This window comes from Cricetulus griseus, chromosome 2 (genome assembly GCF_003668045.3).
Source record: "Cricetulus griseus strain 17A/GY chromosome 2, alternate assembly CriGri-PICRH-1.0, whole genome shotgun sequence".
Lineage (NCBI taxonomy): Eukaryota > Metazoa > Chordata > Mammalia > Rodentia > Cricetidae > Cricetulus > Cricetulus griseus.
In genome coordinates, this window is record NC_048595.1 from 147,794,541 (window position 1) to 147,812,395 (window position 17,855).

The 17,855-nt window shown below is 42.6% G+C and overlaps 1 protein-coding gene across 1 annotated transcript in view; it reads right to left on the reverse strand.

The window, feature by feature from the left end:
- Positions 1–6,987: 6,987 nt before the first annotated feature.
- Sulf1 (sulfatase 1) overlaps positions 6,988–17,855 on the reverse strand; it is a 68,259-nt gene continuing 57,391 nt past the window's right edge. Inside the window, exons 18-21 of the mRNA XM_035438708.1 lie at positions 17,016–17,049; positions 10,842–11,127; positions 10,348–10,447; positions 6,988–7,811 (exon numbers count right to left, since the gene is read on the reverse strand). Coding sequence (XP_035294599.1) covers positions 6,988–7,811; positions 10,348–10,447; positions 10,842–11,127; positions 17,016–17,049 — 1,244 coding nt within the window. The remainder of the gene's footprint in view (positions 7,812–10,347; positions 10,448–10,841; positions 11,128–17,015; positions 17,050–17,855) is intronic.

Below are 17,855 nucleotides of genomic sequence, written 5' to 3' on the forward strand. Positions count from 1 at the left end.
TTTTTTTTAGAAATTGTGTTTCATTTTTTTAAAAGATTTTATTTATTTATTTATTTATTATGTATACAACATTCTGCTTCCATATATATATCTGTACACCAGAAAAGGGCACCAGATCTCATAATGGATGGTTGTGAGCCACCATGTGGTTGCTGGGAATTGAACTCAGGACCTCTGGAAGAGCAGTCAATGCTCTTAACCTCTGAGCCATCTCTCCAGCCCCACAAAACAGACTTTTAGACTGCAGCACTCTATCCTTGCATGTGGCTAGATAGAGGATGCTTCCCCACTCACATCTGCAGCTTCACACTTATGCTTGTACACACTGCGGGTGTAGGGCAGAGGCCTCTTCTTGAACCAGCACTATGAGGAACTATTATGGCTGTTCTTGGTTGCTGGGTTGAAGCAAGAAGAGTTCGAAGAATGGTTCATCTGGAAGTAACACACATCACTGGCTTGTGTCACTGGCCTGAGTTAGGCCCATGGGTTTGTCTAACTTTCTGGACCCCAGAGAAGAATGTGAGAGAAAAGGCCAGCATTTCCTTGCTATTGTTGCCCCACAAGTTGGCTGTGCCAAGCAGTTCTTAACGATGCCCGGCTTGTCCTTACATTTGCAAATGCAGGAAAAGCTTTGAGCACAGAAAAGAACGATTCCCGAAGGTGAGATTATCAAACCCTTGCCAACAAATTAGTTAGAACACTCTACCCTCACCCTATCCTGTCACTTCCAAATGACAAGCCCACCCTTTATTCCAAAAATAGTCTGGAGCCATTCTCTGGCACAGAATCTGTGCTCAGACTTCACCTAGATGGAACTTAAAAAATAATGTACATATATGTGTAAAAAATTTTCATATCCTATGGTGTGACCAGCTACTGGACTGTAACCTGGAATTATAAGCAGAATGATCCCTGTGGCCCCTAAATCGCATTTTATCAATATATTTTATCACTACAACAGAAATAAATTAGAACAAAAACAAAAATTTGTTCATCTCTACACAATCATCGGACTAAAGTTATGGGGGGCAGTATAATGTTTTAGTACACATATGCAATGTGTAATGATCAAACCAAATTAATTGGTATGTCTATTGACTCAAACACTTACTATTTCTTTATGTTGGGAACATTCAAACTCACCGCTACCAGGTATTTGAAATACATGGTTTTGGTGTCAAATAGTAACCCTACCTTACTACAGAACGTATGAGTGGAAACGTGCTAGTTGTCTCTCTCTGTCTGGCACATGATTACACTTAACATACTGTCCTCCAGGTCCAGCCAGATATGGGTTTGGATGTCCCTCCTGACTGACTAGCGTTTTCCAAATGCAGTGGCATCGAAACCTTCTGGGTGAGAGGCGGAAAGAGGTGAAAGATATGGAAATAGTAGCATGAGTCAGGGCTGAAGCCCGTGGATATATTTAGCTCACTTTGAGCAGTCTCGCTGAGAAGAGGCTTGTCCCAGTTTGCATTCTCCCCACACATCTCACGGCAGACCGAATGGGTCAGAATGGTCCAAAGTGCACAAGTGGCTGGGACGTGAGTGAGTATGTGTGCTAACTGGGAGGTCCTTCCTGCCTGCCTGCCTGCTATTGTACAGTCATCAAGAAAATCACTCACACAAAAGAGAATGCTGCTGTCTCTCCCTTAAGCTAGTGAATGGGAACTATGACCAAAATTTCCCCTTCTGTTGGGTTTCCTAGCCTTCATACCAGGGAATGACAACAAGACTCAGGATCAGAATCTGTACTCTCCCTCCCCTCCCTCACCCCACAGACCCAATGAAGCAGGCTCAAGGACTGAGTGGAACCAGTTCAATTCCAGTAGCTTTCAGCAGCTATTTAAAATGGTCATGGTGTGTGCAGAGTAAGGCAATAGGATTTCTCCCCAGTTACTGAAATTTTCTGTAGGCTGGACACATGCGTGTGTGCGTGCTCAAGCACACACACAAACACACACACACACTTTAAAATGAGCAGTAGGAAAGGTTACTTTGGTCACTTCATTTCCTTGCTTTAACTCAGGGTTTTAAGAGCAATTGAAAACGCGTTTGGTTTCTTTTTTTTTGTGGTAAAATTGTCAATGAACCAGATACGGTATCTGTGGCTTCAGCACATATGAGCTAAAGAAACGCTACTCATTGCACAAAGCCATAGCAAAGCTAGGAGATCACATACCCTGCTAACTTTGGTTTAAAGCACCAGCATTTGGCGCAGTTCCAATTTGTTATACCAACACAAAACAGTAGACAGCTAAGACTGACTGCACTTTGGTCTACTGGAATGACTGAGAGCTTAGGCACCGAAGAAAGGGCAGACTTGTGGTGGATCAAGATATGTTCTTGTCAAACGCTCATAAATGAGAACAAGCACCTTAGAGATCAATATAAATGGTTGTTTTTGCTCTAGATGGCGAGAGAATATCTTTAGTTGTACTCGAGTGCCATCTAGTGGTCATAATGAAAATCAATGCTCTGCTCCTATGCTTCTGGCTTGAGAGGATGGTGGCCCCCACATGGAAGATATGGGACCTTTGTTCTGCTGAAAGCTACTACAACTGAGCAATTTATCAATTGTCGATCTCAATGTTACCTTGGGGTAACGCTAACCAAAAAAGTGAAAGACCTGTACCATAAGAATTTTGAGTCTTTAAAGAAAGAAATTAAAGAAGATACCAGAAAATGGAATGATTTCCCATGTTCTTGGATAGGTAGGATCAACACGGTAAAAATGGCAATCTTGCCAAAAGCAATCTACAGATTCAATGCAATCCCCATCAAAATCCCAGCACAATTATTCACAGACTTTCAAAGAACAATTCTCAACTTTATATGGAGAAACAAAAGACCCAGGATAGGCAAAACAACCCTGTACAATAGAGGAACTTCTGGAGGCATCACCATCCCTGACTTCAAGCTCTATTACAGAGCTATAGTCCTGAAAACAGCTTGGTATTGACACAAAAATAGACAGGTAGACCAATGGAATAGAGTTGAGAACACTGATAATAACCCACACATCTACGAACACCTGATTTTTGACAAAGAAGCTAAATTATAGGATGGAATAAAGAAAGCATCTTCAACAAATGGTGCTGGCATAACTGGATGTAGAAGACTGCAGATAGATCCATGTCTATCACCATACACAAAACTTAAGTCCAAAATGGATCAAAGATCTCAACATAAATCCAGCCATACTGAACCTATTAGAAGACAAAGTGGGAAGTACCCTTGAAGGAATTGGTACAAGAGACAGCTTCTTGAACATTACACCTGTAGCACAGACACTGAGATCAACAATTGACAAATGGGACCTCCTGAAACTGAGAAGCTTCTGTAAGGCAAAGGGCACAGTCAACAAAACAAAATGGCAGCCCACCGACTGGGAAAATATATTCACCAACCCCACATCTGACAGAGGGCCGATTTCCAAAATACACAAAGAACTCAAGAAGCTAGTCTCCAAAACACCAAACAATCCAATTAAAAAGTGGGGTGCAGAACTAAATAGACAATTCTCAATAGAAGACTCTAAAATGGCTGAAAGACTCATAAGAAAGTGTTCAACATCCTTATCCATCTGGGAAATGCAAATCAAAACAACTCTGAGATACCATCTTACTCTTGTCAGAATGACCAAAATCAGAAATACCAATGACAGTTCATGCTGGAGAGGATGGCGAGAAAGAGGAACACTTCTTCCCTGCTGGTGGGAGTGCCAACTTGTACAGACACTTTGGAAATCAGTATGGCGACTCCTCAAGAAATGGGAATGAGTCTACCACAAGATCCAGCAATTCCACTCTTAGGCATATACCCAAAAGAAGCACATTCATACAATAAGGACATCTGTTCAACAATGCTCATAGCAGCACTATTTGTAATAACCAGAAACTGGAAGCTGCCTAGATGCCTCTCAACTGAAGAATGGATAGAGAAAATGTGGTACATTTACACAATGGAGTACTTACTACTCAGTGGGAAAAAAATAGAATCTTGAAATTCGCAGGCAAACGGAAGGAACTAGAAGAAACCATTTTGAGCGAGGTAACCCAGTCACAAAAAAAGTTAAATATGGTATGTACTCACTCATATATGGATTTTAGACATAGAGCAAAGGATTACCAGCCTAAAATCCACACTGCCAGAGAAGCTAGGAAACAAGGAGGACTCTAAGAGAGACATATATGGTCCCCCAAAGAGGAGGAAAGGGACAGGATCTCCTGAGCAAATCAGGAGCATGGGGGGAGGGGAGAGGGAGCTAGGAGAATGAGAAGGGGAGAAGAGGAGGACATGAAGGAGCAGGAAGTTTGAGTTGGGGGAACAAGAGAGGAGAGCAAGATAAGAGATATCATAATAGAGGGAGACATTATAGGTTTAAAGAGAAATCAGGCACTAGGGAAATGTCTGGAGATCTACAAAGATGACACCAAGTAACAATCTAAGCAACAGAGGAGAGGCTACCTTAAATGCCCTCCCCTGATAATGAGATTGATGACTGACTTATATGCCACCCGATAGCCCTCATCCAGCAGCTGATGGAAGTAGAAGCAGACACCCACAGCTAAACACTGAACTGAACCGGAATCCAGTTGCAGAGAAGGAGGACCGATTAGCAAGGTGGTCCAGACCAGGCTGGTGAAACCCACAGAAACAGCTGACCTGAACAAGGGGGAGCTCTTTGTCCCCAGACTGATAGCTGGGAAACCAGCATGGGACTGATCCAGACCCCATGCATGTGCGTGTCAGTGAGGAGACCTCGGAAATCCATGGGGCCTCCTGTAGTAGATCAGTACTTATCCCTAGTGTAGGTATGGACTTTGGGAGCCCATTCCACATAGAGGGATACTCCTTGAGCCAAGACAGACTCTGAAGACCCTCTATGGAAGGCCTCACCCTTCCTGGGGAGCAGAAAGGGTATAGGGTAGGTAGGGTTTTAGTTGAGGGGGTGGCAGGGGAGGAGGGGAGGGAGAGGGAACTGGGATTGACATGTAAAACAATCTTGTTTCTAATTCAAATAAAAAAATGAAAAAAAAAAAGAAAAAAGAAAAAGAAAACTCCATCTGTGCCACCCAGGACCAGTGAAGGGGTTCTTGAAGCTTCATGGAGGATTATCAATGTAGGGCCTCTTGCTCAAAAGTTAATCAGTATTTTCACATGGTAAAGAAGGAGCTCTGGGCCCTTGAAGCTTCTCAGGTTATGTAGAGAGATGTTCTGCCACACCCTCCTAGAGTCCAGGGAGGCAAATCTGCATAGGTACCAACCAGGGAATGGTCTACAGTACATGCATTTGGGGGTAGTGTGACAAGCATGGCTAACACTTAGTCATGCAAGGAGAGGACTACACTCAAGCTCACTTGTGAGGAATGTATGGACCACAAAAGCTGCCTTAAGTTTACTTCTCTGAAACAGGCAAAACGTTTAAATGTCTTTTATTTCAAGAAATGTTGCTTCTAGACTTTCCTGAAGCCAGAATTGTTCTATAAAAGTATCATAGAGCATTACATATGATTAAAAAACCCCATAGGACACTTCCTAATATCTTGAAATCTCTTTACAAAGCACATCATTCAAGACCATAAATATGTTTATTCTGTCAGTACACAGCTGCCAGCCATATCTGATAAAACAGCCAGTTAGCTTTAGCCTATGCAGACTCTATGAGAAAGATTCAAAATTACCAAGGATTCAACTATACCACATGAAATTTTCTTTAAAAGTGTTTACCTTAAACACTTAAAGAAAACAGAATTTATGTACATGTTTGAATTATCTAAAAGTGAAAATAAAGCCACCATCAAGCTAAAACAACAACAACAACAACAACAAGTAGATCTTGGGAAGTTGAAGAGGACCATGAAAATTCTCAGTGAGGTAATCCTTCAACTGGTCTCTAAAAGTCCGAGAGGAACAGGGTGATAGCAAGAGTACAGATTTTAAAAAGCAGTTTTGAACTATATTTTTATAGAAAAACCAGAGCTTGGTGACAGTTTTTAAAATATTCACGTATCACAATGTTTATAAACCAAATCTCCCTACTGGTGTGTTTAAATTTTACAATACTTGTGATTTTAGTTTATTAAAATTGTCTTGTATAAAGTCAAAACTACACATATTTTCCCAATGCTTAAGCTTATTAACCAAATGAAGAAAAAAAAAAGAAGATTAAAGTAAAATGTGCTTTGGGGCTTTGTCCTGTCTCTTCTTTCAAAATTTAGTAGTATTGAGCATATAGTAAGCACACAGAGAGAAACCAGGGTTTTTTTGTCTTGTTTATTACTTATTCACTCATTTTTATTTTATTTTTTACCACCAACATTGTGAGCCATGCCTTTCTGCTAATCAATTTTAGCACGTCAAGGGATAAAATACATGCAATGTTTTCTGAAAAAAAAAAGCATACATTAAACAATATGTGATCCATACTGTATGTCATCACTGGGGGGAGTCTACTCCTTTGTCCTGCCTAGGACAAACAGTGTGCTAAGCCCATTTTGAAAAGAAATAACAATACTACCAACCAAACAGACACAGCATTTCAAACTCAAAGTGCAAAATCATTGAACCAAAGATGATGATGTTGAATAATTCCAGTGGTTAGAAATGAATCCAAACTTCATTATGCAGGCAGGGAAGGTGTGTCGACAGATTCACCAAGGGTGTCAAGCTTTCAAAACTTACAAAGGCACAATTCTAGCCATTTTGACTGGATAGACTTTATATACGCATGTCCCTACAATATTCAAAAGATAATACTGTTTTAGTACCAAAAACAAAGCAACAAAACAGATAATGCCCCCCACCTTTCTCTTCTTGGGAAAACAGTGAGTTACAACGAGTCTACGTGTGAGCATCACCTGCACATGTGCACATGAATTTCAACTGTGCAAAGGTACCCAGGGGAGCTCAAAATGTTGGCAGCTACGATTGCCACCACTAGTTTACTAATAAAAACGTAGAAAGGTTTAGGCAACATTTTATCTAATCAGAGGTGAGTGGAGAGGAGGCACTGCCTTCTAGATTGGGTATCCACTCCTTTGTGTCATTCTTCTGCATCTTGGTCAATATTCTCTCTGTGTGGCTGGAATGAATAGGCTGCTCCACACTGGACACATTGAACACTTGATGAACAGAAGTTCTGTCAGAATGAACATGAGGATGCAATTGCTCTTCAAAAGCGTCCTCTTCTGGCTCCACATCCTGGGGACGTCCTCGTTGATGCTGGCCGATGGGCTGCAGCTTTCGATGTGACTGGAACACCAGCTCTGTCATGCCATTGCCACTGATGTCACCGTCAAGATGGTGAATCTCCTCCCATCCCATCTGTTTTTCAGTTTTACTTTTTCTCCAGTGTTCAGAATTCAAATGATTCACTTCTGGAATGTCGTTATTCCATTCAAGTTTTCTCTCTGGACTTAAAGTTGGTCTGTTCAAATACAGGGTTTGGAGGTTGGCTGGCAAGGTCAAGGGAGGTGCTTCCCCAACCACATGACTTGGGTCTTCACCTGACTCTGCAGAGGCCATCTCTGTTGACACCAAGAACTCAGCAGAGGTGACAGGGAGGCCACCACTTTGAGCAGTTGGAATCCCATCTGCTTTGTTTTGCTCAGAGTGACTGTTCAGCAGTGCGAATGTTCTATCTACAGCCTTCAGGTAACTAGTCCAGTCCTCCAGACTCAGTCTAGGGTTATGTCTGTACTCATCAGTGTGGTCATTCCCACTGGATAACTCCTCCAGGCCTTGCCAGTTGGTGTCTGAAGTGACAATGGGCTGACTAACCTTCCCATCCATCCCATAATTGTCCTCTGTGAAAAGAGAAGGCAAGGGACCTCATTAGTGCAACACAATGTTGTTGACTCAACTGGATGAGCAATGTAATTATTTTATAAATTAATTTGAAATGTAATAATGAAAAGTACTTTTTACTCCTAGTATTTGGATGTTGAGGAGTAATCTTGACATCCAAAGGTGACTGAATGACAATAAAAATTGGAAAAGGGGGAGACTGGAGGTTAAGTCAGTTGGTAAAGTGTTGCATAGCATGCACAAAAGCCTGGGATTGGTTCCTAAACCACACAAAACTGTAATCACAGCACTCAGGAGGTGGATGCAGGGGAATGAGAATTTCAAGGCCATTCTTGGCTGCACAGAGAGCTAGAGGTCAGCCTTGATACATGAAATATTGTCTTTAAAATAAAAATTGGAAAAACTACCCAACAAGTGAAAACTTCTGTTAAGCAAGCATGGCTGGTGTGGAAATGACACTGTCCTTCCTAATGAAGGGACAGAGATGGCTCACCTCAGTCGCCCAGCTGTCCAATGACAGCATGATATTTTAATTTAGTAGGTAAATGCTTAGTGCAATATTTGTATTTTATAGTCCTTGGTACTCGGTTACAAAACCAAATTTGAATGCAAATGCAATTAAGCTCTTCAAGTGAGACACTCAGAAGTGTTTCTTCATATTCGTGGTTCTTCATGGATGTATGCTTCCAGGAAGCCTCTATGTGAGTGGGTTTTACATGTGTACACTGCACACTAGCTTTCTTCCTGACAGTACACCACTGTGCTCAGATGAATCTTAGAAAAAAGCACCCCAGACTAGCAGAATGGACTCCTCACAGCTATGCAGCAACAAGGAAAGTCAGAAGGCTACACAAAACCCACACCTTTGATGGAACCATAAGAGAGATGGTTGTGGTCTTCAGGTCACCTGTAAGCAGGAAAAAAAAAAGAAGGAATACCAAATAATGAATACCACCCCCATCCCTAGAGTTGTGAACCACACTTTGGCACCAGCCTTGGGGAAAAAGTAGGGAAGAGAAGTGAGGATAGAACTCAGGTTGACTTGAAGTTGCCTGAAAAGAAATATGATCCCCATGTGTGAGACACTGTCAAGAGTCCAGGTGAGTCATGGCCCTGAAGACAACGGAGGATGCTGGAAGGGATTCACGATGGCAGACTCTGTGAAGTGTGCTCCAGCGAGAGAGGAAACAAAGAAAGGGAAAAAGATTCAGGTGGGAGAGGAAGAGGGAAGCAAAAGGGAAGACATTTCAGGTCCACCAGAAGGCATGTGATTTGCCCCATTCCCAGCCCCTGGTAGTTAAATGGTAAGGACATAGTATATTGGGTTATACCAACAGGAACCTTTAAACCAGAAATCACGTAAATTCTCCAAATTAATGAAATAAAAGCCAACTAAGTACTTACATAATTATTCTAAAAGAAAACATAAAAAAATAAATAAAAATAGTATCTTGATGAAAACGTAGCTGCCCAAATCAGCCACATGGCAGTAATGGGTCCGTCAATCAAGCATCCGAGAATGTCTTGGGTAAGAAAATAGTTTGTATCAAGAATCTTATAGCCAGCCAAGCCCTCCTTCAGGACTCAAGGCCATAGGAAACAGTTGGACACCACAAGAAAACAAGGGAAAGTGACTGAAAGCAATGTGACCCTTGCTAAGTTTCAAAGGGGGGGGGGAAACAGCAATTAACTTCATGAGGAAGAAATGATGGAGGATGCAAGGTGAAATATATGGGCACGTAATAAAAGAAGCTCCCCACCCAAGACAGGAATAAGCAAGAGGACTTCCTGGAACATCGTTGGAACCACTAAGGGAACCCTTTGCGTGTGCCTCCTTGAGGTACTAGTTATGTGTATGACGTGAGTGGACAGGTCATGGGCTGCAGTAATGTGAAGATGGTCCAAAGCTACATGTATTTTCTCATACCTCTTTAGTCATGTAATGCTGACTAGAGCTGTTCCATAGGCCCACCAGAAAGGTAAAGGATTTAGATGGTCGTGGGGAAAATTTCCCCAGTTCACAGCTGGCAGGTGGACTACACAGGGCTCAAGGTGCTTCCTGGGTCTGGACAGGAACACACTCTCGGGACTGGGATCTGTAATCCCAGTGGTAGATGAAATGGTCAAAAACATCACTACAGGTTTGAAACAGAAGATATGGACCAGTTCAGACTGCCGAGTTACATATTTTCACACCCATGGAAACTTTTTGCTTCTTAGGCTAAGCAGCTATTACTTCTCTCTCTCTCTCTCTCTCTCTCTCTCTCTCTCTCTCTCTCTCTCTCTCTCTCTCTCCCTTCCTTCCTTCTTTTTTTGTTTTTCTTTTTTTGATTTTGGGTTTTGAAGACAGGGTTTCTTTGGGAAGCTTCAGCTGCTGTGGAACTAGCTCTGTAGGCCAGGTTGGCCTTGAACTCACAGAGATCCACCCGTCTCTGCCTCCCCAGTGTTGGGATTGAAAGGACACATCACCATTTTATGCCTGGCTGCTATTTCACATTTTAAATGGATACGTTGAGTTAAATAGACACAGCCTACTGCATAGAATATTCAGAGTCCTGGCTCCATAGGGAATTATCAGAGAAGTTGATGTATCTGCTGTGTAAGTGAGAGGAGAAACGGGTACCAGCGAAGGAAGCTAAAAGAGGACCGACCACCACTGGGTAGGTTTCAAGCTGTATAAGGAAGAGTGAATAGGGGAAGATGCTGGTGCAACTATGTAGTTCTTCGTGTCACCCCAATCTCCTCTTCATCCAGGTCCTCCAGGTGCAAATGCACAAGAAGCAGCTTGCTGAAGCTGACCCAGCAGAGACAGGAAGCTGAAACAGCAGTCTCCATCAAAGAAGGGGCTATTAAAACCACTCAGCAAGGAAGCATTGGGTCCACATGGTTTCTCTAGGTGGCAAGATGTTGCCCACCTAGAGCCCTGATGCTCTACAAGCTTGTAGAAAACAGAAAGGAAGAGAGAGCATCAGGAGAGAAACAAGTGTAACCCTGAGGGTACAGTAAGGCAGAACGATGGTCCCGTTTACCTCAGAGCTGTCCACATCCAACCCCTCAGAAGCCACAGGAATCACTTTAGGAGGCAAAAGGGAGCTTGCATGTGTGACAAAGTTATGGGTCTTGATGGGGCAATGTTCAGGTGAAGTGAAGATAACCACCAGGGGAGTCCTTAGGGAGATGGTAGTATCGAGAAGCAGGAAGGTCAGGGGAGCCTTACTGTGGAACGCATAGGAGAAGCATGGAGGTGGAGAGGAACTAGAGATGCTTACGGTGCTGCCTTCAAAGACGGAGCCATGGACAAGGAATTGGCAGCCACTTGAGAAATCAGAAAGGACAAAGAAACAGAGTTCTATGAAGCCCTGAAATGAATGCAAGCCCACTGACACGTTTAAGGCCAGAAAGAGTCATTTTAGACTTCTTGCCCCTGGAAATGCAAGGGAATAAGTGTATGCTGTTTGGAGATGTGACAGCAAATTGCTGCTGCGACCATAAGAAACAAAGATCATAGTTGAATAATAGTGCTAGCACCAAGAGAAGGAAGATTATAGGCAGATATTGCTGGTAAATGTGATGCAAGTTCCTTATAACCACTAGTGAAAAGAAAAGCATGAACAGTGACCTAAATAAAAATCAGTTGAGGAATGAAAGGCTTATTTTTCTTAGTAGATATATTAATGTAATGTAGCTTATTCATAAATCTAAAGAGGACAAATTATCTGAGAGCTCATAGTTGCTGAAAATCAGTTTGACAAATTCAATTCTCACTAATGGTAAAAGCACTGACAAGAAAATTCATGGCGGGGCTGGAGAGATGGCTCAGAGGTTAAGAGCACTGACTGTTCTTCCAGAGGTCCTGAGTTCAATTCCCAGCAACCACATGGTAGCTCACAACCATCTGTAATGAGATCTGGTGCCCTCTTCTGGCCTGTAGGCATACATGCAGGCAGAATACTGTATACATAATAAATAAATAAAAATCTTAAAAAAAAACCCAAACAAAAAAAAAAGAAAAGAAAAGAAAAGAAAATTCATGGCAATGGCATACTCAGTTCCAAAGTTTCTCTCTCTCTCCTGATGGGGATAGCCTAAAGGCACCCTCATTAGGATTAAGCACAAGGTGAGGGCACGCTGGAAGAATTAGCTCACTTCTGAGACAGTCTACATAGGTAAAGGGATGGACATGGATGCAGCAGCTGTGCACATGTCAAGTCCACATCTGGTGGCCACTTTCCAGACCTCTCAAATAGGAGTCGGTGTCCAGGAATGGTTTCTTCTAAATGTTGGGTGACAAAAATTTTCAGGACCTATTTCAGAGCATCAAACAAGTATTCAAGAACAAGGGGGAATGTTCCAGAATCACACAGAGGACTTAAAGGGACACTAGTGACCTTACAATAATGATGGGAAAAGAATATCCTGAGGAAAAAGAGGTTTTCTCCATCTTTACATAAACGATGAATTGGGAAGTCACTTCTTCACGGAAGAATACATTGAGAAGCACCGGAGGAACAATGGAGCTGGAGAAAAAATCCATTTGCTGCCATCACATTAATAATGAATAATGCAATGCTGGAATGGGGCTCAGTGATAGAGTGCTTGCTCCAACACCAGACAAAATCAAACAAGCACAATGAATGATCAGGCAAAAATCACAACTGCCAGCAAAAGCTAGTAGACCGTCTGTTCATTAGAGATAAAGACAAACAATTGCATAGTGATTAGCCTAGCAAACAATACATTAGCCAAAAACAAACACCCAGAGAAGACAACCCCAGGGCACAGTGCTGTTTTTAATAATAGTCCTGTCCCAGGTAGACAACTCGCATCTAGTTATGAGAACTCTAGACAAACATCAAGTTGAGGGGCATTTTATAAAAGCAACTGGATGGTGGTCTACGAAATGTCATTACCAACAATGAAAAGTGAAGAAACCGTTTCAATAGGGATGACTCCTTTCTTTAAAAGGTGACAACTTTGTATGATATATGATTCTGGATTGAGCCTGGGACCAGACACCAAACACTATAATCACCACCTTATTGGAACATTTGGCTAGATGTGACCACAGAATGTGGATTAGATAATGGCACCGGTTCATGTTGATGGCCCAATTTTAGTTAGTGCACAACAGTCACATGCAAAAATATCCTTGGAAAACACATAGTAAAGCATTTCTACAAAAAGGGATAGGATGCCTGCAAATGACTTAGAACTGATCCGGAAAGTGTGTGTATGAGGAGAAAGAGGAAATGAGAGACATGAAGCAAATGGGGCAAGATTTCTGTTAAATGCCATTATATGACAATAGGACATTAAAAATTATTAGACATTAGGGTAGGGATATAGTCCAATTGATGGAGCATTTGCTTATCATCCATGGAGCCCTGGGTTCAGTCCCCAGCATGACATAAACTGGATGAGGTGTTGCGTGCTCATAATCTTAGCACTTAGCTTATAGTCATAGCACTTAAAAGGAGGGACAGGAGGATCAGAAATTCAAGGTTGTCCTCTGGGATCACTGATTAATGAGTTCCGGGCCAGCTTGGACTAGGGATGCTAAATCATCTGTGTCCTGTCTTGGCTTCTGCCATTTCTCAGCTCACAAATCCATACTTTTTTATTGGGCTCTTATGAAGCTCTCAATCCAGAGAGCAAATGTGTGGCTGGCTTGTCCTGAAAAGCAAATCTTTAGAATAAACGTAAATGATTTCAAGTTACAGGTTAAGTCTCATCCCATGCTGGAAACGAGAAGGGCATGAAATCACTAAAAGAAATTCCAGAATACACCTTTCTGGGCGACACTTGTAGAATACACTAACTGATGTTTGAGAAGGAACACCACATACTGTTCCTTCTCACACTGCTTCATCCATGCAGGTTGCTGGGTATCCATATCCGCTAACTAACACCACTACTCCCTGGAGCTTGTAACACAGCAATTGTGCACACAACAAGACAGGGATTAGAACCACAGGCAGCCAGGCAGTACCATGGAAATGAGCAACTATGCTGCCCACAGCCATCTTCAGCATTAGCTGTTGCTCTGAGGGGAAAGTGATCAGTCCCTCATGTGCTGACAACAGAGGAAGAGGTGACCAGGGGAATGATTGCTCTCCGAAGATCTTCTCAAGAGGTTTGAATATAGTCTGAATATTCCTTACAATTGCGTAGCTTGCTTTGTGCAAGATATACTTTCTTTTGGTTGTGAGTCTAGCCTTTAATGGCTGAGTCATCTCTCCAGCCCACAATATATACTTTCTACAGAGCTACGTTGAGCTTTCCAATTTCTCATTGTTCACATCAGGCTGTTACAAATCTCCTTCCTTCCTTCCTTCCTTCCTTCCTTCCTTCCTTCCTTCCTCCCTCCCTCCCTCCCTCCCTCCCTCCCTCCCTCCTTCTTCCCTTTTTCCTTTCTTTCGTACTGAGATTACAGATGTAGGCCATCACACCTAATTTTAGGCAGGATCATGGAGTGAACAATGTCTTCTTGCATGCCCAACAAGTGCTCTACCAACTGAGCTACATCCATGGCCCTTGCTGTCATCATTTCTAATGAAGTCTGACCTCATTGAACTTTACAGTTAATTTTGGGGTTGGAGTGGAGGGAGAAGATGGCTAAGCAGGCAGAGGCACTTGCCACTGAGTCTCATGACCTGGTTTCACCCATGACCCACATGGTGGAAGGAGAGAACTGACTCCCACAAGTTGTCCTTGAACTTCCACAAGTACACTGGGACACTTGCTCCTTCTACACACGAAATTAATTGATAACTAACTAAATATTTTAAACCTAGTTTTAGTTTGTTATCTACAGCTATAAAAACCTTAGGGAATGAAAGCTTGCCAAGACACCCTGAGGTGTGCCATCAATGGAGTTCTTTGGAAGGGTAAATACTATTTGAAAACAGCAGCATTTGAAATAGTTCTACTCACACAGAGGCTCCTTTTACCCATGTTCTCTTTAATCAAACAAGACCTGTGAGGGAGGAAGCCCACACCCAACCCTGCCCTGGGGATTGCTGAGGCCTCTGGTGTGACAAGACAGTGACCTCTTAGTAACTAAGATTCCCCATGAGAAGCACAGACATTCATTGGAAGTCAGTTTGCCTCCATGGTTCTGAGACACTGGGGTCAAATACTGTGGTGGTTTGAATGAGAATGGCCCTCATAGGCTTATATATTTGAGTACTTGGTGGTGGAACTGTTTGGGAAGGATTAGGTGTGGCCTTGTTAGGAGAGGTGTATCAGTGGGGGTGGGCTTTGAGCTTGCAAAGAGATTCTTGCCTTTCTCTTTTGCCTCCTGCTTGTGGATTGAGATGTGAGCTCTTAGCTACTGCTCCAATGTCATGCTTGCCCATCTGCTGCCATGCTCCCCACTGTGATGACCATCTAACCCTCTGAAACTGTAAGCCTCACATAAACTCATATGAGCTTCCCATGTTGTAGTGTCTTATCACAGAAATTGAAAAGTAACTAAGACAGATGCTAACAGTGATTTTGACCTATAAAGCATCGGCTAAACTTGCCATTTGGTGAGGAGTTGGAACAGAGCAAAAAGAGCATCTGGGGACATTGTGTCATCCTGCAAGCACCTTTCCGCAGCTGAAGTTGCCAAGGCTGTGCCAAAATGGTTACAAATTAGGGGTTATTGAACCTTTGAGTGGAGGTGGCAGGCACCAGGGAAGCGGGGAGTATCACATGTCCATCACTTAATTACACTCCAAGTGAAGTCAAATGTCCTTCTCTTCATTGTCATCTAGGTTAACTTCATTTTGCCATGGGGAGTAACTGTGACTGAGTTATGGGTAGGCACATGCCTTAACTAACCTTTTAATACTCTTTAACCTCTTTCATGACACAAACAATACACAGGAGACTGAATATCCTTGAGCATAAATTGGAATTATATAAAGTAACTGTAATGTCCATATTTAATGTTAAGTCCATTTATAATGTCATTCTTTGGAAATGTCTTAACACACTGGGAAGCAGGTGACAGTTCAGGTGTAGAGGACAGTGCCTTGTCATCCCATTCCTGGGAATGGCTAGCTTAAGAGAAGGCTTTGCTCTGTCTTATTTATATTTCCTGTGGGTGACGCAGGGTTGGGGCAGGGGCAGATGGAGGATGGAGAAGCAAACATAAAATGCCCCAGTAGCCCAGCTTTCTTTTCTGCCTTTCCTGATGTCACTTAGTTTCTCTGAAACAATGAGTTGCTTCTAAAGGGAAGCATGGGAGACCCTGGCTCAGGAAGTTGATGGGAGGTTTCACCAGGGGTCTTTGCGATGACAATATTCTCCAGTTTCTCTGAGGACGTATCAGTGTGGATGGTGCCAAGGAATGCATCCTGTATTGGTAGGAAGTTGCTGTTTAAGTGAGTGCAAACCCCCAGGGTCCCCATTAGTGCTGATCCTAAGGATAGACCTCACCCCAAAATGGCACATTTCAGATAAATCCTCCAAAGGCCTAGGCTCAGGGTAGAAAATCAGCAATGAATGACATTTCTGGATGATGTGTGGACAAGTTCCCAGGTGTACTGCCTCCTTCATGTATGAGCCAAGGGTATGGGTTAAGGGGAGGGGCAGTATGTCAAGGTGAAGGCTATTTGTAAAGTTTCATGTGTCAGGACTATTGTTCTCGTGTGTGTTGGGAACATGCTTCTTGACCCTGAATACCTTGTCCCTCACCCCTGGCACCTTCTCTTCATTCCCCTCCACCCTGCAGAGCCATCTGAGTTCTCTTTGTCTTTGACTTCAGCTTCAGAGTCTTCTCAAAATTTCCCTTAGTCCTTTTTTTTTTAATTATTAGCTGTATTCTTAAATGAAAAAAAAAAATCTCTCAGTTCCATGCAGCTTCTCTACCCAGTTGTGAAAATCAAACACAGGAAATCAATCTCCCTGCTCTCCCAGAGGCCACCATCCATTCTCCTGTCGCAGCATTCCTTGTTTCAAAGCATCATTCAACAAGCAAACAGGCATGGCATGCACAGCGGAGAGCAAATGCTCAGAGGGCATCTCGTGGGGGGCAGCTGAATTGATTTAGAAGCAGAATGAAGGGCCTGGAGCCAGGGAATGAGGATGGCGTTAGGACACACATGCACCACAACTTATGCTCTGTGCAAGATGGCAAGAAACAGAAACTAGTGGAAATGACGGATCATGCAATTATGGGAAAGATGCTGTTGAGAATAAACAAGTGTGAATACCTGTGTAGGTCATAGCTTCCTCCATCTTTAGTTCCTGATGTAGGAAAATAGAAGAGGAATCAGTTAGCTTTAGAACTCATAGGACCTTTCACTATGCAGTTTCCATGAATACATCTAAATCCTAGAAAGAAACATACTGTGTTAAATACAGGCAGCCTTGACATCCAATGGAATAGTCTATTAGTCTCAAAAGGACTGGGTGCTAAGAATAAAAAGGCTTTAGGCAAAAAAAAAATGTAAAAAGACAAAATTGGTTGAGAACAAGAAAGCAGTGGGAAAAGTGTTTCCAGAAGTTCATGTAGTTCTGAGTAAATTAAAAACATTGTTTTGCAGGGGTGGAGAGATGGAGGTGGTGCTTGAAAAGAGAGGCCAGTAATAATCTCCCACAGGAACAGTCCAGGCGCTGGAGGTGTCTACTTAAAGCACACAGCAATAACTAGGTCCCACTTGGCCTGTCATTTCACTATTAAGGACCCTATCAAGTTTCTCACAGTGGAGCTGGTAAGTCATCACCCATGACTTAGGCTGCTATATTCTTTAGGGGAGTGATAGCTATGTGTAATATTTCTAATGCTTGTAATAGTTTGCCTTAGATCTCAGGCCTTTATAGGTTGGCTTTTCTTCTGCTTTTCATCTCTCTTTTTCTTTCCTTGTTTTCTTTCTTTGATTTCTGAAAAAAAGTCAGCATATACACACAATATTTCCACTTAGCTTTAAGCTAAGTGAAGTAAGCCGCCAAAGACCCGCTTTGCAGGCCTGGTTCGTGCTTGGGTAATTTTCCCTATGTGTTGATGGAGAAATGAGCCTCGACACTTCATGGGACTTTCTTATAGGTTGTTA